The sequence below is a fragment of the Schistocerca americana genome, chromosome 7 (assembly GCF_021461395.2).
Source record: "Schistocerca americana isolate TAMUIC-IGC-003095 chromosome 7, iqSchAmer2.1, whole genome shotgun sequence".
In the NCBI taxonomy this organism is placed as follows: domain Eukaryota; kingdom Metazoa; phylum Arthropoda; class Insecta; order Orthoptera; family Acrididae; genus Schistocerca; species Schistocerca americana.
The window spans coordinates 242,676,787-242,699,805 of NC_060125.1; the positions used below are offsets into that span (position 1 = coordinate 242,676,787).

The 23,019-nt window shown below is 42.2% G+C and overlaps 1 protein-coding gene across 2 annotated transcripts in view; it reads left to right on the plus strand.

Moving 5' to 3' along the window:
- Positions 1 to 642: 642 nt before the first annotated feature.
- The window catches only part of LOC124621882 (dual specificity mitogen-activated protein kinase kinase dSOR1), a 91,544-nt gene continuing 69,167 nt past the window's right edge, over positions 643 to 23,019 (plus strand). The window contains exons 1-2 of one of the 2 annotated variants that reach the window (XM_047147349.1): positions 643 to 1,230; positions 4,831 to 4,869. In XM_047147349.1, coding sequence (XP_047003305.1) covers positions 1,127 to 1,230; positions 4,831 to 4,869 — 143 coding nt within the window. In that variant the 5' untranslated portion in view covers positions 643 to 1,126. The remainder of the gene's footprint in view (positions 1,231 to 4,830; positions 4,870 to 23,019) is intronic. The other variant, XM_047147350.1, reaches the window with a different exon arrangement.

Here is a 23,019-nt window from a genome sequence, read left to right on the forward strand (position 1 = left end):
GAAAGTAAGGAAATCTTTAGGTGAGAGCCGTCATAAAATGGATTTATAATACATAGCAAACGAGTAATGATTCGCCTGAAAAAAAAAAATTAAGTCATACTTGTGGCTGGTTGCTATTTTAAAGTATAGCCCTTATGATTTCCCTACAGTCATTGTTCTCAGAATCTCTAGTTTCTACAAGATAACGTCAACCATTTTACAATGCACTGTGTAGATATGCAAAGGCGAGAAACACTAGGCTGGACAAATAGCTGATTCAAACACATTACGCGCGTCAAAATTGCGTCAATATCGTACCCACACGGTACGATTTGTCTGCGCGGAGTTGGTTTGAGTAATTTTACTCAAAACTCCAACACACCTATCTCGTATCTGCGCAAATCTCCAGTCCATTCGCTGACCTACGCAAATTTAATGTGCGCAGGCTTTTGCGTGTGGACCGCCCTTTATATCTGGGTGTGAGTTTGTGCTTTCACCAACCATAGTGCCCTTTTTTTTTTGTTCTGCTGTCGTTGTGTTTTTGATTCTTTGAATTGAACTCTCACGTGCTACTTGTAAAAAAACGCCCCGTGGTATAACTAATCGGATACACAGAAATATAGTTGTTTTTTAATGGCTGTAAATCTGGATGAGTAATATCTGTGTGTTGGTGTCACAGAGATCATCTTTGCTATTTCGCAATCATTCGTAAATATTACAAAAAAAAGTAGTAGTAGTTCTTGTGTTCGCACTGGCTGGAATGTTTACGATTTTAGTACTGTCACTCCGAGACAAATGTGTGGTGAATCCCTGTGTGTATGTTGCTTGAATAATACTGAACGGGATATGTTAAATGCTTGTATAATCTAGTAGTCGTAGTATCATACGAATTGTATCTGCAAAGAATTTGTGATACGTCGCCAACATGGGCGTGTTACGCTTTTTACGTCGTGTGAAAGAATGAACTTGTGAGCGTGATTACCGCAAGTAATTCAACTGCAAGAGCTGTCAGAGTTTTACAATTACACAGGAGCAACATCTCGTATGTTGCGTGGTACAGGTTGGGATCTTCATTTACTTGTGGTGCGTATAGGTGTTGGGTTGAGAATCACTGTTAACCGACTACCAGCAGTCGGTTATCGTCAAAATGTCAAAAAATAAGTTAAATCTGACGTTGCCATCAGGCGCAATAGAAGCATCGCAGACAACACCGACCTCTCAGCCTACAGTGGACCCACCTGTTGTGCCAGAGTAAGTATAGTGTAATATTATAATTTTAATGGTGAATTTGTAATCCCAGCAAATTTATTGTCCAAACTAAAAGGTCGTCAGCCACCTGCTTGAACTAAAGTAGTGCTGCTACTATTTTCTTCAGCCCCAATGCACTGCGTAGCTTGACAAATAAAGAGCATGTAACATAACTCAACATTGAAATAGGATGTGTATAGAACCTAAGAAACACTTTCGTCTGCAAGATTATAATTTTAATCTTCCATATCTAGCTTTGTGTATCAGGACATAGTCTAACTGATCAAAAAGTGAGAAAAAATATTTTCATTCCCGTTTTAAATCTATTTTTAAGCCATTTATTGAACATCATAGTTGTATGCTACACAAAGTATATTGTGAAAATACACAAATGCCTGAAGATGAAATTCGTCAAAAAATTTCACTACGTCATAATAATGTTGTAAATATTGAATGGAATTTTCGGATCCAGACATACAGACATGTAAAGAAGTCAAAGATGTAGATTCAATTTAAATGTTGTGTAATGAAATGGGCTGACAGTTTGAAAGACTTTCATATTATAGTGCTAACGCTAATAATAAAATAAGATTATATAGGCCTACGTGCAAAGTTAGACAGACAGTCCTTGAGTTTATGACAAAGAAGAATTGGACAGAACCAGATTCAAAGGAAAAGAAATGTAGAGTATTCACAACCAATGGATCTGTAATAAATTATACAGCATTCCCTAGTCGAAGTTGTTCAAAGCTATTATTGAATTTATACAGTGAATGTTTTTGTATAGTTTCTGGCATATCAGGCACACTTCACCAAGTGTAATGAATGTACATAAACTTACTGTAGGTTTCTGGATGGGAGATACTGTTTCATCAAAGACTATTATTACAGCTAAGAAGTGTACACTCTGGAATGTTTGTGGGTAGTATGTATGCGTGCAATGATGGTATGAATAGTGTAATGCACATTTATTTTATTTCATGTTACTGTTGTGTTAGTGTACTAATAAAGATACCCGGTGTGTTTCATGTTGATTTGTAGAACACACACACAGATTGAGGTTCCTGAATGTGCGTAATTATAGATAGTTGGAGAGATATAAAATCTGTGCCAAGTCCTGGAATAGACAAGTAGGATATTGGGGATACCTCTGAATATTGCAGCATCAAATTTAGTTAAAATACTGTTACTTCATCAGAACAAATTGTGGACTAAGTATATTACAAATGTTGTAAGTCCGAAACAAATTGCATTGTATTGCAGTCGGGCTTTGTTACTGCAATTATGTAGGGAATCTGTAGAGAAGCTTAGCCACTCTTATGTAGTACTGACAATGCAGTAGAATTGGTTAGAATGTCTAGGTAGAATAATTCCCAGAAGTATACTGGAAGGTTTCAAGATATTTTTCAGCCATTTACATCAGTCATAGTTGAAAGGGTATAGAAGAATCGGAAACAAAGGGTCCATATGCAGTACAGGAGAGAGGAGAGCGCTGTAAATATTGGATGAGGAATGGTGTGTTTTCTTCTTTGTTAAATCTATTAGTTCAAGTTGGGTTTGTGGACATTAACTTTTCTACAAGTTGTACAATTCAGCTATATCTTAGACTTAGACACATGTGTTAAAACAATTAATTGATGTAGCTGAGTTGTAGACAGGTATTATGAAAAGACTGTCACATATGAGCTTTTGGTCAAAGCCATCTTCAGAAAAGAAAACACACACATGTATACATAAGTGCACCTCACACGCGCGCGCGACCACTCTTGGCCGCTCCACCCAGAATGCAGCTTAAACATGTCAAATGGGAGCAACAGTCTGGAGTGGGGTGGAGGAAGAGGGGTGTATCAGGGTGTAGGTGGGGGAGAGGAATCAAAGCTGCCTAGAGGTGGTAGGACAAGGCTGCAATGTCGGGAAGCTTTGGGGTGGGAGGGGAAAGGGTAAGAATCTAGCAAGTGGATTGGCAGAGTGCAGATCACGCTGAGGGTGAGTGGACATGTAATGGAAGGAGGTGATAGTACAGAGAGGGCACTAACAGCTGGGTGCAGGGTGTGGGGATGATAGGTTACCGTAGGTTGAGGCTGGAGGAGTGATTTTGGCAGTGGAGAATATGTTGTAAAAATAGCTCCCATCTGAGCAGTTAAGAAAAGGTGGTGATAGAGGAAAGAGTCCAGATGGCTTAGGCCGCGAAACAGAACTTTAGCATGTTATGCACAGCTGAATGTTGTGACACAGGATGGTCCACTCTTCTCTTGGGCACTGTTTGGTGGAGGGCATTCATTCTGGTGGACAGCTGGTTGGTAGCCATACCAATATAAAAAGCTGAGCAATGATTACAGTAGCGATGGTATATGACATGGCTGCCTTTGTGGCTGGCTCAGCCTCTGATGGGGTAGAATAAGAATAAGACCATGACAGAACTGGAGCAGGAGGTGTTGGGCGAGTGGATTTGGCCAGGTCTTGTTTCTGTGGGGAGTTGTGATTGATTGGGAATGGTATAGGGATGGACTAGGATGTTGTGGAAGTTGAGTGGGCGATGAAACATCACTTTAGGAGGGGTGGGAAGGGTTTTGGGTAGGCTGTGATTATGTCATGTTGCCCTGAAATTAAGATCACCTTATCCAGTCTGGACTGTTGCTGCCATTTGACATGTTTCAGCTGCATTCTGGTCAGAGTGGCCAGAGATAGTGGTTGTGTGTGCAAGGTGTGCTTTCTTGTGTGAATGTATGTAACAGTCTTTTCATTATGCCTTTCTGGAGCTCAACATGTCATCTTTACAGTGAGTAGCTACCCTTTTCTTAATGTTGATGTTATTCCAACCTAGACTTTTCATTGTTTAATTCAGTTTGTATAACAGTGGGAATGTCAGAGCAAATAAAAGGTTTAGGCTTGAAACATAGTAGATTATTGACTGCTCAGCCGAGAGGAGAGAGGTGGAGAACCTCTGCTGTAACTATTGATTGATATGTGGACAATATTATGTACAGTAAGCATTACAAACAAGAAAAGAATGGGAGCTTTTGAAATTTGATGTACAGAAGAATGCTGATGATTGGGTAGATATATTTGACAACAAATCAGGGAGGAAGTAGCCTTATGGCGCAACTTGACTAAAAGAACGTGTAGTTTAAAGGATATGTCCTTAGCTGTGAAAGAGAAGATAGTTTGATAATGGAGATGAATAAAGAAAATATAGGACTTCAATACAGTAAGCATGTTCAAATTTATGTAGGTTGTACTAGCATGGAGAGCTGCATCAAGCTAGTCTTTGGACTGGAGACTACAATAACAACATAATGCAAACACAATTCTACATGTATCGTGCAGTCACAAAATTTCGTGTCTTACCACTGTTTCTGAAGTTTTACAAAATCGTTGTATCCATAAGATGATCTTTTGTGGTCAGTCTACAATTTCATTTACCGAAACCAAATACTGAATCCAGATTAAGACAATTACAATTATATGAACTTGTAAGTAGTTTATTTTGTGTCAATACACACTACTGGCAGATGACATAATAGTGTTAATGAGTTAAGTAAGTGTAAAAATATTTTTGATTTGTCATGCTGATGAAATCTGTCATATTCTTTTGTCTTTTAGGAAAAAAGTAACAATTTCTGGATCAGGATGTTCAAACAGGTACACACTTCCAGAGTATAACCTACCTGTCATATACTGTCATACTATTATATTTGCCATCTCTTTTTCAGCATGAGTACAATCTAGTAGAGTTGAATTCAGCTTCTGTAATGAATGAGTAATTATTTTTAAGTATACCCCATATATTTTAAAACACTTATTTTGCTTCAGTACTTTCCCTTTGGCAACTTTTACTGTGTGTGCACTTTTTCTTGTCATTTTAGATCTGTAGGGTTCTGAAGACATCGGGTTTCTAGTGCATTTATCTCTGTTTGGTGAGAAACTTAATGATTAAACAATATTCTGTATGACAACATTGTAACAGACATTGTTGAATATTTACAATGTAAGAAAAGATAGATGGCTACTTACCATAAAGATAACACACTGAGTTGCAGACTGGCACAATTAAGACACTTTTTCAGCCATAGCCTTCATTGGAAATACAGAAACACACCATTCACACTAGCAAGCAGACCTCACATATACATGACCACCAACTCGGACAGCTCATGCCAGATTGCATTCTGGCCCGAGCTACCAGAGTTGGCAGTCATGTGTGCATGAGGTCTGCTTGCTAGTGTGAATGAATGATGTATGTTTCTCTTTTTCTGAAGAAGGCTGTGGGTGAAAGCATAAGTTTAAGTGTCTTTTAATTCTGCAGTCTGCTACTTAGTATGTTATCTTTATGGTAAGTAGCAATCTATCTTTTCCTACATTGTTCACATTCCTGCCTGGAGTTTCCATTGCTAAATATTAGTTCATTTCTCTGTACTGTGTCCAGTTGCTTTATCATTGTATGAATGGTTAAATTCCTGTTGCATCAGAGGGTACTACTTACCACACCTCGGTAAAGGAATAGACGACCTGTAGTGAGGGCTACTTGTATAGATGCCCAGTATGAAGCACAAACCATTTACATAGAGCCTTTATTGTTTGAAAGACATGAAATTTGGTTCCTGTGTACTCTTCGCCCACATCAAAATTTGTATCTAAGAAAAAGTGCATATACTCTGTGTAAATATTATTTTAAATATATTTAACACCAGACCTTTTGTTCTTCTATAAACTTGATTCTTCATTATATAGGATGATGATTTGCATGATGTTTTGCTGAAAACTGATCTTGAATTTATTTTTGTCAACCCTACTTTTGATAACAGAAGTTGTGTGACAACAATATTGAAGCATTATTTTGCATAAGGTGGAGTATAAAGGTGCTGAGAGTACTCATAGTGCAGTTTTTATTTGTTGTTTAGTCATTTTGCTCTGTGGTATGTCATAAGGCACTTCATTAAATCATATACAGTCTGGCACATTATACGGAAGTAAGCTACTTATATGCAGAAAAAAGATGTATATCTTAAATATGCATCAGACAATGAAACCCAATCTTCTGATATTAAACGTTTAATTACTTCTAGTTGTATATACATGTGTACACTAGAAGTCACTTCTGTAACTTCACTCACATCATCAGTTCTTTGCTATGCTCAGTTCTGATTATGTTGAGGCAATTGAAACAGCTCAAGGAACATTCATTCATATAAGTAGGCTATATTCTTTTAAGAGGCTCATTTTTTCATCATTTTCATTTCTATTAGCAATGTACCAATTTTTTTTTGAGGTTGATATTGAGTACGTGTTTGATGCATGGCCTTTCTATACAATTACATATGAAATCATTCTTATTTAAAGTTTTATAATTATAGTTTTAGCAATACTGTGACTTCCCATTTTATATTTGCTTGCACACACTGCTGTCTCACAATGGTGATCCTTTCTTTGTGTACTATTTAAAAATGTTGTAGTTCTTTGTTACATTCAAACAATGACATTTTAGACAGTGCTGTAGAATAAATTTCAGACTGACAAAAAAAAAATTAGTGTGAAGGATTTTACATATCAGTAAAAAGTTTCCCTGTGTACAAGGTAACAGGGTCGACAGAAGCGTCCGATCCAACGCGCCGGCTTTGACCCGTGACGTAAGGGTGTTGTCGTGTGTGACGTCATGACGGCGTGGAGTTTGGTTTGAGTGTGGCTGTCTCCAGTTCTGTTTTATCTTATTTTATTTGCTTTTCTGATCTGTTCGTTCTATCTCGTGAGATTTTTTTTTTTTTAATTTAAAAACACTTATTACTTATTTTAATTATCTGTTTCCTTGAATTTCTGTTTTAGTTTATTATATTTATCTTTCTGATCTGTTCGTTCTATCCCGTGAGGTGTTTTTTTTTTTTTAAAAAGACAAAAAACACTAATCAGCTACTGAAGCATCTTTATCTTCTATGGGTTGCAGGGGTTACGACCCCTGGGGAGGTGGGTGGGTGGGTATTCATGCATGGCTGTCTTCACTTACACGTTGTAGCTACGCAAGGCGTCTAAATTTGTTTATATTTAGTTTGCCCCCCACCCAAAACACCCCATTTCCCGCGCTTGTCCCGTTAGTGTCATTAGGCTTCTTGTGGAAAGTGTGTGTGTTTGTTTTTGTTTCCGCCATATTTGTGACATCATGGGTCAAAGCAGACGGGTGGGATCAGATGCTTCCGTATTTCCAGGTAACATGAGGTGTACATTACTTCTCATTACCACCACAGCTCTAAATTTGTGCATCACAAGTTACTGGTGTACACATTTCAGTAGGACCTTACCTAGTAAAGTACCACAGTGTACTAAACAAACTTTGGATTGAGATCAGCTTTACTTGTGCATATGAATGGATTACTGCTGTTGAAGGACATTGCTTCAGAAAACAGAAGTCATGTAATTTAGCAGATCATTGCTGCATTTAATAATAGAGCATAATTGATGGTATAGGTGTGACAAAGACAAATTAAAAGAAAATCTGGAAATAAAACAAGGCAACTATGTAAGTGATGGCAAGAGTTTTAAGAAAATTATAATAAAGACAAGATAGAGTCCTGTTAATTAAACAAATTTATTTGGAAATATCTTTGAGGAGATGTGAAAAGAAGCTAGAAAATTGGTTATAGAACTGATAGAAAACAGTGAACATATGAAGAAAACAAATTTAAGATGGGAGGTGACACATCATCTAAAAGTTCACAGAGAATTGTTCAAGCAGTCCCAGATTTCTTTAAATGTTTCTTTAATTGAAGAGGTAACTCTGAAAAACAGTTAGCTAACAGTGACAATAATGCAAGTCTGAACGTTAGGCCAAATAAGGTGTATGAAGCCCTGTGAGGTACGTAGAATGGGAAGGTGTATGGAAGTGTTGCTGTATTTAAGATGGTTAAAGCTCAAGGTGAAGAGCTGCAAAAGGAACTTGCAAAGTTAAATGTAGATTTTTAAAATAACTGGTATGTTACTCAGTTTTGGATGTTCACCACATTGAATCTTAATTTGCAGATTTTCTGTGAAGGAAGACAATTTTCAAAACCCAGATCAGTACTGTACTTGCTCAATTTCACAAGAAAGGGCACTAACAAGGAGGGGGGGGGGGGGGGGGAATACACATATCCATAGGCATATCATCCCACTCCCCCTAATGTACAAGATTCCACCAAATTTATCACCTAATGTACAGTAAAAGAAAATTAGCTTTTACTTAAACAAAAGAAAACCATGTTTATAATAATAAGTTGTACAGTGGTCCATTTGCAATGATGGAGTAGAATAATGAAAATTAATTAACACTTTGTGTGGAATTCACTATTAACTAAATTTCAAGAAAATCGGTGCTAACAGCTTATGACAAATAAGGTCTTACTGTAAGTTTTGATAGTATATTGAAGAATTTATGTATCAGTGCTGTTGATTTTATTGAATTTCATTGGGTGGCATGAATTCAGAAAAGGAAGATGTTTTAGGCAAGGAGATCCCATTTCACCAACACTGGTCTTGACCATTGTAGAGGAAGTCTCCAGACCCGTAATCTAAAAATGTGAACAAACAGAATACGCTAATGGAACATACCTGAACCACTTTCATAATGTTTATGATATTGTACTATTTGTCTCTAGGGCTGTAAATAACAACTAATGGAAAAACTTTGAACAAGTTTGATTTTAGGTACGAAACTCAGTCACATTCAGATTGTTGTTGTTGTTGTTGTGGTCTTCAGTCCTGAGACTGGTTTGATGCAGCTCTCCATGCTACTCTATCCTGTGCAAGCTTCTTCATCGCCCAGTACCTACTGCAACCTACATCCTTCTGAATCAGCTTAGTGTATTCATCTCTTGGTCTCCCTCTACGATTTTTACCCTCCACGCTGCCCTCCAATACTAAATTTGTGATCCCTTGATGCCTCGGAACATGTCCTACCAACTGATCCCTTCTTCTAGTCAAGTAGTGCCATAGACTTCTCTTCTTCCCAATCCTATTCAATACCTCCTCATTAGTTATATGATCTACCCATCTAATCTTCAGCATTCTTCAGTAGCACCACATTTCGAAAGCTTCTATTCTCTTCTTGTCTTAACTATTTATCATCCACGTTTCACTACCATACGTGGCTACGTTCCATACAAATACTTTCAGAAACAACTTCCTGACACTTAAATCTATACCCGATGTTAACAAATTTCTCTTCTTCAGAAATGCCTTCCTTGCCATTGCCAGTCTACATTTTATATCCTCTCTACTTAGACCATCATCAGTTATTTTGCTCCCCTAATAGCAAAACTCCTTTATTACTTTAAGTGTCACATTTCATAATCTAATTCCCTCAGCATCACCCGACTTAATTCAACTACATTCCATTATCCTCGTTTTGCTTTTGTTGACGTTCATCTTATACCCTCCTTTCAAGACACTGTCCATTCCGTTCAACTGCTCTTCCAAGTCCTTTGCTGTCTCTGACAGAATTACAATGTCATCGGCGAACCTCAAATTTTTTATTTCTTCTCCATGGATTTTAATACCTACTCCGAATTTTTCTTTTGTTTCCTTTACTGCTTGCTCAATATACAGATTGAATAACATCGGGGAGAGGCTACAACCACTGCTTCCGTTTCATGTCCCTCGACTCTTATAACTGCCATCTGCTTTCTGTACAAATTGTAAATAGCCTTTCGCTCCCTGTATTTTACTCCTGCCACCTTCAGAATTTGAAAGAGAGTATTCCAGTCAACATTGTCAAAAGCTTTCTCTAAGTCTACAAATGCTAGAAACGTAGGTTTGCCTTTCTTTAATCTAGCTTCTAAGATAAGTCGTAGGGTCAGTATTGCCTCACGTGTTCCAATATTTCTACGGAATCCAAACTGATCTTCCCCAAGGTCAGCTTCTACCAGTTTTTCCATTCGTCTGTAAAGAATTCGCGTTAGTATTTTGCATCCGTGACTCATTAAACTGACTGTTCGGTAATTTTCACATCTGCCAGCACCTGCTTTCTTTGGGATTGGAATTATATTCTTCTTGAAGTCTGAGGGTATTTCGCCTGTCTCATACATCTTGCTCACCAGATGGTAGAGTTTTGTCAGGACTGGCTCTCCCAAGGCCGTCAGTAGTTCTAATGGAATGTTGTCTACTCCCGGGGATGTGTTTCGACTCAGGTCTTTCAGTGCTCTGTCAAACTCTTCACGCAGTATCGTATCTCCCATTTCATCTTAATCTACATCCTCTTCCATTTCCATAATATTGTCCTCAAGTACATTGCCCTTGTATAGACCCTCTATATACTCCTTCCAGCTTTCTGCTTTCCCTTCTTTGCTTAGAACTTGGTTTCCATCTGATCGCTTGATATTCATACAAGTGGTTTTCTTACCTCCAAAGGTCTCTTTAATTTTCCTGTAGGCAGTATCTATCTTACCCCTAGTGAGATAAGCCTCTACATCCTTACATTTGTCCTTTAGCCATCCCTGCTTAGCCATTTTGCACTTCCTGTCGATCTCATTTTTGAGACGTTTGTATTCCTTTTTGCATGCTTCATTTACTGCATTTTTATATTTTCTCCTTTCGTCAATGAAATTCAGTATTTCTTCTGTCACCCAAGGATTTCTACTAGCCCTCGTCTTTTTACCTACTTGATCCTCTGCTGCCTTCGCTACTTCATCCCTCAAAGCTACCCATTCTTCTTCTACTGTATTTCTTTCCCCCATTCTTGTCAATTGTTCCCTTATGCTCTCCCTGAAACTCTGTACAGCCTCTGGTTTAGTCAGTTTATCCAGGTCCCAACTCCTTAAATCCCCACCTTTTTGCAGTTTCTTCAGTTTTAATCTACTCTTCAGTTTTAATCTACTCTTCAGTTTTTATCTACAAAGTCAGATTATAATGACAGTCAGATTAAAATTATGTATTATCACACCATCAAAAAGAAAATAGTATATATTAACAATTATGAACCAGTTGGTGAGATTTTGTATTAGGGCAATGGGCACAAGAGAGGGAGAGAGAGAATGTTCTGAAATGCTGTGTGTCTGCAACAGTGTGTTCTAAGTTTCTATTTATAGCAGCAAGACATGCAATTGTATGTGAAAACCGTTGAAAACTAAGCCTTACATGGAAGAGGTGATTATGGGTGTAATGAATATGAAGATCAGGGAGGGGGGGGGGGGGGGGGTCAGGATGTGAAGCCAGATGAATGCTCGATGGAACAAGGAAATACTTTACTATATTACAAGAGATAGAAGAAGTGAGGTGACGCAATGGTAAACACACTGGCAGTTCAAGTCCCATCCAGCGTTTCTAATTTGGGTTTCTGTATTTTCCCTAAATTGCTGGAAGAATTTATTTGAAAGACCACTGCCAGTGTTGTTCCCCACTCCTAGCTAGTGATCTTAATGTTGACAGGGTGAAAACCCCTTATCTATCTTCCTGTTTCCTTCCCACGAGATAAGAAAAGACTGATACAGTGACCTTACGAATGGAGGGCAATTTTATTTTCGGAGCTCCATTTAGTCATATTTGGTTAGATGAAAACAGAAAACAGGATAATGTAACTAGTACTGTAATCTGTTCAAGCATAAGCTTCCACATCTTTGTTCTGAGTTTGTGAGGATGTTGTTTTGTAACAGGAGCCAAAAGTTAGTCTATAAAACAAGTTGATGTGGTCAGATATGAAGAAAAGTTTTATTGCAGATAGCTTTGAACTAGTTGACACAGTCTTAATAAGGATACAGTGGAGTAGTAATTAAAAGTGCCAAAATAATTAGACTGAGTTGGAGGACCTGGTCAATTAGCATGAGTTCAGCTGGTTGCAGATGGACTGGGAGTACTTTCACTTCTTGTATAGAGAGCTTTATGTAGAGGTGGATCTCCATTCTTGTTTGACTCTACTGTTGTAACAAATATTGTTGAGAGTTCTCAAATCTGATATACCCCGGTAGTACAGGAGATTGACCAAAGTCATTATGAAATATATTTTATTTGGTTGCTGCATGAGCTCATAGCCTTTTTCCATAAGTTTAATAAACATAGCAGCGCATTTAGTCATCAATAATATATTCTACTTCACCATTTACCACAGTCTACCAATTCTGGGGTAACGTTTTGATTCTGCGACTGTAGAAATCGTGTTGTTTTGAGGTGAAGAACTAGGTAGTCAGTGCTCGAAGGGGAATTTCATCCAGAAAGGAGACCCCTTGAAGATTGTACAATAGAGAGCGTAAGCGATGAAAATCCGTGGGTGCAACATCAGGTGAATAAGGTGGGTATGGAATGCCTTCCCAGCTCAACTCCTGTATAGTGTTTTTTGTCATTCTGGCAGAATGAGGGTGGGTGTTATTGTGGAGTAGCATTTCTTCACACAATCTTCTTGGGCTTTATTCTTGGATTGTGCCTGCAGGATGCCTCAGTTGCTGACAATAAATTCGACAGTGATGCTTACAGCACATGGAAGTAATTCATAGTGCACCACACAATTGCTATTCCACCAGATGCATAACATTATCTTTTCTGGATGCGTACAGGTTTGGCTGGGCTTCAGTCATTCGTTTCATTTTCTTATGTTAGCATAAAGACACAATTTCTCATCACCAGTAAGGATACAAGATAGGAATGATTGGAGTTGTTCACAAGTCAGTTGATGACAAGCAAGCAACGATACACACTGATATTTGTGATTTTGGCTTGGAACATGTGGTAATCAAACACCTGATTTTTGAACCATCCCCATTGCATGCAAATATCGCACAATGGTGGAGTGGTCACAGTTCATCATACCTTCAGCTATTGAGTTCACTAACATGGATCATTGTGAATGAATGCATTTAAATGATCTTCATTAAACCCCGAAGGTCTTCTTGAGTCACAATGCTCCTTGAAATGAGAAAACAATTTTCTTGCTGTGTTCTGTTCAGTGCATAAACTCGATACATGACACAAATGTTCTTGACTGCCTCTGCAGCTGTCACCCCTCATCCTGTCAGCAGATGGATATGTCAGAAATGTTCAGATTTCTCCACTTGTCACTCCATTTTCTAGTGTCCACAGCTCCACTCACCATCTCCACATGATAAAACGACTATATTTAAAATCAAATAAAAAATTACAATCAATAAATAAACCCAAAGCAACCAGAATACCATCATGCGAAACAAAGACACTACAAACTTATGCACTAATCTAATATTTGGCATTTCAGTGGGAAAACCAATATTCCAATACACAGTGAAACCTCCGCAGACTGTATTTTATTGGCAGAACACTTAGGAGATGCAGCACGTCTACTGAAGAGAAAGTGTACACTACATTTGTCTGTCCTCTGATGGAGTAGTTCTATACAGTAGGGGATACTTACCAAATTCGATTGACAGAGGACATCAAAAAATTTTAAAGGAAGACAGCTCATTTTGTATTATCTCAAAATAGGGGAGAGAGTATCATGGATATGGTACACAAATGGGGGTGGCAATCCATAAAACAAAGGTGCTTTTTGTTGCATCAAGATTTTTATCATGACATTTCAAGCCCCATAGTTCTCGTCCAAAAGTAAAAATAGTTTTTTGACACCTGTGTACATAGTTTGTTTTTGCTGCACGCTATTTGAGAGAGGAATGATAGAGAAATAATTTGAAAGTGCTCTGATGAACTCGCTATTAGGCACTCAAGTGTGAACTGCAGTGCTGTCATACAGATGTAGCTTCTGAACGCCATAACTATTTTCTTCTGTGACGCAAGAAAGGTTCTTACATAGCAAGGTTAACATACAGTAAAACTGTTCTGCTCGTCAGCCAAGTGATAGCAACTGTTACATTGCTCCAGCTCATTTCGTGCAAAGAGAAGATCTGAACTGTTTGGGCAGCTTAAGCAGTTTGTATGAGCATCTGGTTTACTACAGATATGTGTTCGCACACTTTAACTTGATAAGGAATGATGGATGCAGTAACTGAAATTATATTTGGAAGAAGCAGGGTTCACATCATCATCATCATCATCATCGTTGTCGTCTCCATCTGACCATCCAGATTTAGGTTTTCTGTGTGTTCCTGCTATGACGTTGGGCAAATTTCCTCAAGGTGTTTTGCCAGTCCTGGCTGGTTATTAGTTTATTAACTAACAAAGGTTATCAGTAGTGCTTACACAACTATTGTTTATTGGCTGATAATCTTTATAGTCGTTGATGGTCTGCACCAATGACGTGGAAAATACGAACAAGTTTCACGTGCACATGGTGAACATCGAAATCAAGGATAGCTGCACTGAATTAGGATGTGAGAGTGTTAAAATAAAACATTTAGTCCAGTCAACAAAGGAAAGTTAGTAATACAAAATTGTGTAGTTGCGATTTATTTATTTATTTGCAATTGTAGGAGGGAGTGTCATGAACAACATACTAAAAGTCCCCACCAGTGGGATGTGAGTCTGGGAATGGGAGAGGTGTTTAAAGATCACTATTTTGTGTTTCTCATGAATAACTTGAAAACCACCATTTCTAGCAGAAATATTTTCTTGTGCTATATTAAACTACATTCAATTTCCGACAAGAAAAGTGCTATTCATTTTTCCTGTAGCAGTAATAGTTTCGTCTTGCAATGAATGTAAAAATTTCAGATGATTAGAAACAGTGCTTATGGTACAAAATTCGTATTAATTGTTGAATGAAATGTTTTGAGAACAAATATTAAATGTGTGAACCATATCGAAGTGCATAGAGCTATATTAAGGCATAAATTGTGTTGCGGAGGTGTAACAGGGTGGAGGGTCAGGGGTGGAGGTTAGAAGCGCGAGAGGAGGTAGGTCACCAGATTGTGGCTATGCAATTCCCTCTTTTATAGGTCTGAAAACTGAAGAGCAAGCACTCTCTCAACTCCACTGCATTACAAGAAAAAACTGCAAGGTGTTTTAAACAGTTATTCCAAGTCTCTGCAGCACACCTTATGTCTCACTGGTGACAGTGTGCAGACATGCCGAAGTCATGTTTATTTGCCGGAAAGTGTAACAACACTATGTGGACACACAGATGTCACTAATAATACTAACTCAAGAAACACATGTGGACAGAATCTCTGTAAATCTGTGCATGCTGTACTACACTGTTAGAGAGGAAATTTATTTGTAATTATTCTGTATGGCAGTTGTAGCATTCTTCCACGAAATGCAACTTCCCCTATTATGAGTGCTGATTGCTTTTCATTTTACCTCCCCAGCATTTCATGTCCAGTTCTTGTACTTGAGTAGACAAAATAATTTTACTGAACTTGTGGTTATATGGTGGAATTAATTTCAGTTTGTAAAATGAATACTTATTTGCACTTGTTAAGTGAGCTTATAAGTAAAATATGTTTCTATAAACAATGACTGAAAAGTGTATAATTTAATAAGTGTGATATTGTCAGCGACTTTTGTAGCGTTGGGTGGTGGTGTCACTTGACGTGTATCAATGAATGACCAGAAAGTTACTCCACTTCTCTCACCATTAGTTGTGTTACTAGTAGACTGCATAAATCTCTTACACTCAGGAGTTGCTGGCACTTGTAGAGTGGGCTGCACTGAGTGGAGCAACTTAGCTCACATCCACAGTATATATTCCAATTTGAGTGTGAATACGTCTAACGGAATGGGACTGATCATGTTCAAATCTAGAACAGCAATTGAGGTACATCTGTGCTTGATTTATGTTGAAGTATCTTAAGTTCCAGGTCACCTACTTCTGTTGCAGAAGGAGACAATTTAAGTCTCTGTGACTCTTCAGATGTTGGGAGAGCTAAGGCTGGGGTGATGCATTTGATACCCCACATGCTGTGAAAAGTATTCCAACCAGTGTGATAGTGGAGACGGTGGTATCTATTGACAGCATGTTATATCTCGGACAGGCTCTTCAGTATGGTAGACAGTTGACAGCTCCAGCTGTTGAGAATTTTTACATAATAGCACACTTAGCAACTGCAAATAAGTACTAATTTAATAAACTGAAAATAACTCCACTATTTAAATACAAGCTTAGTGAAGTTAGTTTGTCTACACACAGAAGAGAACTGGATGGGAAATGCTGGGGGAGGTATGGTCAGTCAGCAAAATGAAAAATGAGGGTACTCGTAGTTGTTGGAAGTTTCCTTGCCCAGAAAAATGCTATAGCTGCCACACTGGAAGACTAAGAACCAATAAACCCCTTAGCAGTGCATCACCGTGTGCAGAGATTTATATAGATTCTGTCCATATGTATTTCTTGTGTGAGAATTATTAGTAAATCATATCTGTAGTTCATTCAGTGTTAATGCACTTTGTGCAAAATAAACACTCGTGGGCATTTCTGTGCACAGCATTACCAGCAATTCATAAGGCGTGCTGCAGAGGGTCAGCATAAATTCATGGAACTCCAACTAGTTGCTTCTTGTGGCATAGTGGGGTAGGTAGAGTGGAGAATCACTTGCTCGTTCTTCAATTTGCACACCTGGGCAATTGCATGATCACATTCCAGTGACCTACTTTCCCTTGCACTTCTACCCTCCATGAGTCCCCCATTCCATCCTGTGACATTCCCAGAATATGATTTATCCCTTACCTTCAAGTGGGCATGCCATTTTTCATAATACAAGCAAGCACACGGTGTACTTCATACACATGTAAAGAACAGCTGCCTTTATGTTACCAAGGTAAACACAAATGAACAAAATCGGAGTTTGATCTTAGTTTAATTAAACAATGATAAAACAAACTTACATTACATGAGCTAAGTCAATATTTAACTAAACAATAGTAAAATAAGTTTTCATTAGGTCACTGTGTTGCCACGTATAAGTGTTACCCAACACTAATGACCCCTACCCCCTGTGGGTTCGGTGGTAAGAATAGGCCCCCGGTATTCGTGCCTGTCGTAAGAGGCGACTAAAAGGAGTCTCAACTGTTTCGGCCTTTAATGTGATGGTCCCCTAAGGGGTTTGACCATTACCTTTCCAAATTTTCAGTTAGTGCGTACCATTTGGGGAAGGACGCCTGACATGGTGTATCTTAAATCCATTTTGCCCTAAGATCTGGCACACCCGATATTGTCATGGAGTTGGACTCACACTGAGCTTCCGGCCACATCAGCTGCAGTGTGTTCCGGGTAGCATACATTCCCTCCATTGTGCACTTCCATTTTCGCCCTCGTGATATACATGGATATTCGACACCCAACATCCAGCACGGTAGCCAGTCCGTTGTGGTGGGGTCATCATGTACCCTCTTGGTGGTAGCCCCCTGACTACACAGGGATCGCACTGCTGATGCCTGAGCTGCTACCTCCCCACGTATGCCGAGGAGTAGATGCCTATCCCTCTGGGGCATCAGGATTCCTGGCAAAGGCCATCCTGCCAGGTGGTCTTTGCTGTGGCTGGGTGGCACCCCTAGGGAGAGCCCCTGGTTGGAGTGGGTGGCATCAGGGCGGATGACCCGCAATGAAGCATGGTACATCATCTCTCGCTGGTGGGCCTCCACCAGTAGTCTCTAAGCAATTGAGGTCTAACCTCAACAGGAAGAAATATGATCTGAGATCATTTCCCTCCCTGGACACTCCATGGGAGGAACGTATGGCTAAAGAAGGCAGTGGAGATTATTCACCCGGTACCTCGTCTGTACGCGAGTTGATGGTGAATCATTTATGTCGACCAAGCCCCAGTTTTTTGTGGAGCATTTAGAGGACAAGTTCGGTGAGGTGGAGGGCTTGTCCAAAATGCGCTCTGGGTCAGTTCTAATCAAAACAGCATCCTCTGCCCAGTCACGGAGGTTGCTCACTTACGATAAGTTGGGGGATGTTTCCGTTACCATCACGCCCCATAAGAGTTTAAACATGGTCCAGGGTATTATATTCCACAGGGATCTTCTTCTGCAGTTGGACGATGAACTGTGCGCCAACCTATAACGACGAGGTGTTCACTTTGTCCGGCGTGTCCATCGGGGTCCGAGGGATAATCAGGTGGCCACCCGGTGCCTTCATCTTGGCCTTTGAGGGTGACGTCTTACCCGAAAAGGTCAAGGTGATGGTTTACCGCTGTGATGTGAAACCATATATCCCTGCTCCGATGCGGTGTTTTAAATGATGTAAGTTTGGGCATATGTCATCCCGATGTACTTCTGGCATCACGTGTCGAGATTGTGAGCGTCCTTCGCATCCCAATACTCCATGTGCCCCGCCTCCCATCTGTGTTAACTGCGGAGAACACCATTCCCCCTGCTTGCTGGACTGTAGGATATTCCAGAAAGAAAGGAAGATAGTGGAATATAAGACCCTGGACCACCTGACCTACACCGAGGCTAGGTGGAAATATGAGCGGCTACGTCCTGTGCCAATGCCATCAGCCTACGCCGCTGCTGCAACACAATTGTTCAATCTTCTACCATGTTGTCACGTACAGTTGGCTCTCAGCTACGTCAGAATTCACCGGCCCCCTTGATTGTGGGGGGCACTTCACTCCCTGTTGCTCCTGCTCCATCTACTTCAGGAGCAACACCATCCCAACCATCGGGGACATTAGTTCCCACTTCCCAGCCGGAGAAGCATGAGACTTCTTCGGCTACTCTCGCCAGGAAGGGGTCCCGTGGGGCCCTCCCATCCCAGGCTTTGGCCAGTGCCAAAGCAGACACCCACAAGTTTCTGAAGAAACCACCGGTCGTAGGGCCTCACCGTCGTCGTCCGTCCCTGAGACTGACCCAGTGAGGCCCTCCCAGCCAGACCCAACAAAGGCACAGCGTGCAAAGCAGACAAAGAAAAGGGATCCCAAGCATCCTGACCTTACGGTGGCACCCGTCCCACCGCAGCCTTCCAACTCTGCGTCTGAGGATGAGGTGGAGATTCTGGCATCCACTGAAGACCTGGATCTCGCCGGTCCCTCAGACGCGATGGATAGCTATTGCACAGGTAGTCAATCGGTGGCAGCAGGGGCCCAGGAGGCGTAATCTGCCTCCCCAGTCCCTTCCCGCCTTTCTCAGCCATGGACAATGTCATCCTCCGGTGGAACTGCGGCAGTTTCTTCCACCATCTTGCTGAGCTCCAACAACTTCTCAGCCTTCACCTTTTCTTCTGCATTGTTCTTCAAGAAACTTGGTTTCCGGCAATGCGAACCCCCGCCCTCCGTGGCTATCGGGGTTATTATAAGAACCGGGCAGCTTATGAAAGGGTGTCTGGTGACGTCTGCATCTATGTCCTTCACTCTCTTCACAGCGAGTCTGTCCCTCTACACACACCTGTGTCGCTGTTCGGGTGTGGACGCCACAGGCTGTTACTGTCTGCAGTCTCTATCTTCCACCGGATGATGAAGATCCGCAGCATGTCCTGGCACCGCTGATAGCCCAATTGCCGCCACCTTTCCTGTTACTTGGCGACTTCAACGCCCATAACACTCTGTGGGGTGGGTCAGTGGCAACAGGTCGAGGCGCCACTGTTGAGAACGTATTGGTACCACTCAACCTCTCCCTTTTAAACGATGGTGCCTTCACACATTTCAGTGTGGCACATGGCACGTACTCCGCCATCGACCTTTCGATCTGCAGTCCTAGCCTCTTACCTCTGTTCTATGGAGTGTGCATGACAACCTGTGTGGCAGTTAGCCCTTTCCGATCTTTCTGTCACTGCCACAGCATCAGTTTTCTGGGTGCCCTTGCAGGTGGGTTATGAATAAGGCTGACTGGGACTTGTTCTCCTCCACTGCCGCTATTGAACCTGTTTCTCATGAAGCCAATGGTGCGGTGGTTCACTCAGTCACCACCGGCATTGTTACTGCTGCAGAATCTGTCATTCCCAGTTCTTCTGGGTCCCCTCGGCGGAGCACTGTGCCTTGGTGGTCGCCTGCGATCGCCGAGGCGATTAAAGATTGCCGGCGGGCGCTCCAGCTTCACAAGTGGCATCCATCTTTAGAAAACCTCGTCGTCTTTTATACGGCTCCGTGTGCGGGCCCGCCAACACAAGCAGGAGTGCTGGGAACAGTATGTCTCCACCATTGGCCTCCATGTCTCTCCATCGCAGGTCTGGGCCAATAGCCTCTATGGCTACTGGACCCCTGTCAGCGTCCCTAGGCTCTCACTGAATGGAGCAGTTTGTACTGACACCGACGTAATTGCAAACCGCTTGGCAGAGCATTTTGCTCTGAGTTCTGCTTATGCGAATTACCCACTGTCCTTCCGCTCCATTAAAGAGTGGATGGACCGTCAGAGCCTTTCATTTTGCACCCACCGTCCTGAATCCTACAATGTTCCATTCAGTGAGTGGGAATTTCACAGTGCCCTAGCCGCTTGCCCTGACACAGCTCCTGGGCCAGATTGCATCCACTGTCAGATGCTGAAGCACCTTTCAGTGGACTGCCAGCGACGCCACCTCGACCTTTACAACCGTCTCTGGGTCGAGGGTGAGTTTCCGTCGCAATGGCGGGAAAGCATTGTTATTCCCGTTTTGAAACCTGGCAAGAACTCTTTGGAGGTGGACAGCTACCGCTCCATTAGCCTCACCAACGTTCTTTGCAAGTTGCTCGAATGGATGGTGAGCCCGTGATTGAGTTGGGTACTCGAGTCTCGGGCCTCCTGGCTCCGTCTCAGGGTGGGTTCCGTAAAGGCTGCTCTGCTGCCAACAATCTGGTGAGCCTGGAGTCAGCCATCCGTACGGCCTTTGCCCGCCGTCAGCATCTCATCGCTGTTTTTTTTGACATGCGGAAGGCGTACGATACGACATGGTGCTACCACATCCTCTCTACACTTCGTGATTGGGATCTACGGGGTCCACTGCCGATTTTCATACGAAATTTTCTGTCACATCATACCTTCCGCGTGCAAGTCGCGGCCTTACATAGTTCCTCCCAAGTTCAGGAGAACGGGGTACCACAGGGATCAGTCTTAAGTGTCTGCCTGCTTTTAATTACAATTAACAGGCTCGCTGCGGCAGTGGGAACGTCTGTCTCTGCTTCATTGTATGCTGACGACTTCTGCCTTTACTACAGCTCCATTGGCATTGCCGCTGCTAAACGTCAGCTGCAGGGTGGTATCCGCAAGGTGCGGTATTGGGCTGTAGCGCATGCCTTCCAGTTTTCGGCTGCCAAGATCTGCGTTATGCATTTCTGCTGGTGATAAACAGTTCACCCTGAGAGCCACGGCTTTATCTTGCCGGCCAACTACTTGCTGTGGTGGAGACACATCGGTTTTTGGGAGTGCTTTTTGATGCCCGGTTGACTTGGCTCCCACATATTCGGCAGCTTAAGCAGATGTGTTGGCGGCATCTTAATGCTCTGCAGTACTTGAGCCACACCAGCTGGGGAGCCGACCGATCTACCCTCTTATGGCTCTACCAGGCGTTAATCCAGTCCCGTCTGGATTATGGGAGCCTGGCTTATGGTTCAGCATCCCCATCTGTGTTGTGGGTGCTGGACCCAATCCTTCACAGCGAGATCCGACTTGCCACTGGTGCTTTCCGGACCAGCCCTGTGGACAGCGTACTTGTGGAGGCAGGTGTCCCTCCACTGCGGTTACGGCGCCAACTTTTCCTGGCCGCATATGCTATGCATGTTTGTAGCTTGCCTGGGCATCCTAATTATCGTCTCCTGTTCCCGCAGTCAGTCGTCCAGCTCCCAGAACGTCAGCCCCGGTCGGGTTTTACGATCGCGGTCCGCATCAGAGAGCTTCTCTCCAGGCTTGGGGTTTTCCCTCTTCCACCTCCTTTCCGGGCCCCTCTGCGTACACCCCCATGGTGGGTGCCTCGCCCTTGCATCCAGCTTGAATTGGCACAGGGCCCGAAGGACTCCGTCCCACCAGAGGCCTTCCGCTGCCGCTTTCTTCCATCCTTGCCATGTATCAGAGCTCTGGTGTTGTTTACACTGACGGTTCGATGGTCGCTGGTCGTGTTGGTTATGCTCTGACTCTAGGGGACCACTACGAAGAACATCCATTGCCGGCTGGCTGCAGTGTTTTCACTGCTGAGCTGGTTGCCATCTTTCGTGCCCTAGAGTATATCCACTCCTGCTCAGGCGAGTCCTTCATTATCTGTAGTGACTCCCTGAGCAGTTTACGAGCTATCGACCAGTGCTTCCCTCGCTCTCGTCTGGTGATGGCTGTCCAGGAGTCCCTCCATACTCTTGCCCGTTGTGTGGACCCCAGGCCATGTTGGGATACCAGGCAATGAACATGTTGACCGCCTGGCGAAAGAGGCCACCAGTAAACCATTTCTGGACATTGGCCTCCCGGCGACTGAATGGCGCAACCTGACCGCACCAAACAAACTCCGTCCTATCAAGGAGACGACGGATGTGTGGCGGTCATCCATGCGGGGCTCTCGCAAGGAGTCTGTTGTCCTCTGCCGGCTACGCATTGGGCACACACGGATGATGCATGGCCACTTATTGCGCCGTGAGGACCCACCCCTATGTCTTTGCGGATCCGTTTTGACGGTGGTCCACATTTTGTTGGAGTGTCCCCTTTTAGCTGTGCTCAGGCAGACGTTCGCGCTGCCTGACACGCTCCTTGCCCTTTTAACAAATGACACTGCCATGGCAGGCTTGGTTTTGCGTTTTATTCGGGCAGGGGGTTTTTATCACGTAATCTGAGTGTTAGTAATGTCTCTTTGGTTTTGAGTCTGGCCTTTGGCCTACGATTTTAGACAGAGCTTTAGTGTGTTTCTCGGTGGTTGGCTTTTCCTTTTTTATCTCTATGGTCGGCCAACCACTGTCACACTCTGTATGATTTTAATTCGTTTTGTCTGATCTCTGTCTGCGTCTTTCTCGTCCTGTGTCATAATGTGGGACCATGTGAATCCTAATAATTCTTATTTATGTACTCATCCATAGATCATCTCTCAAT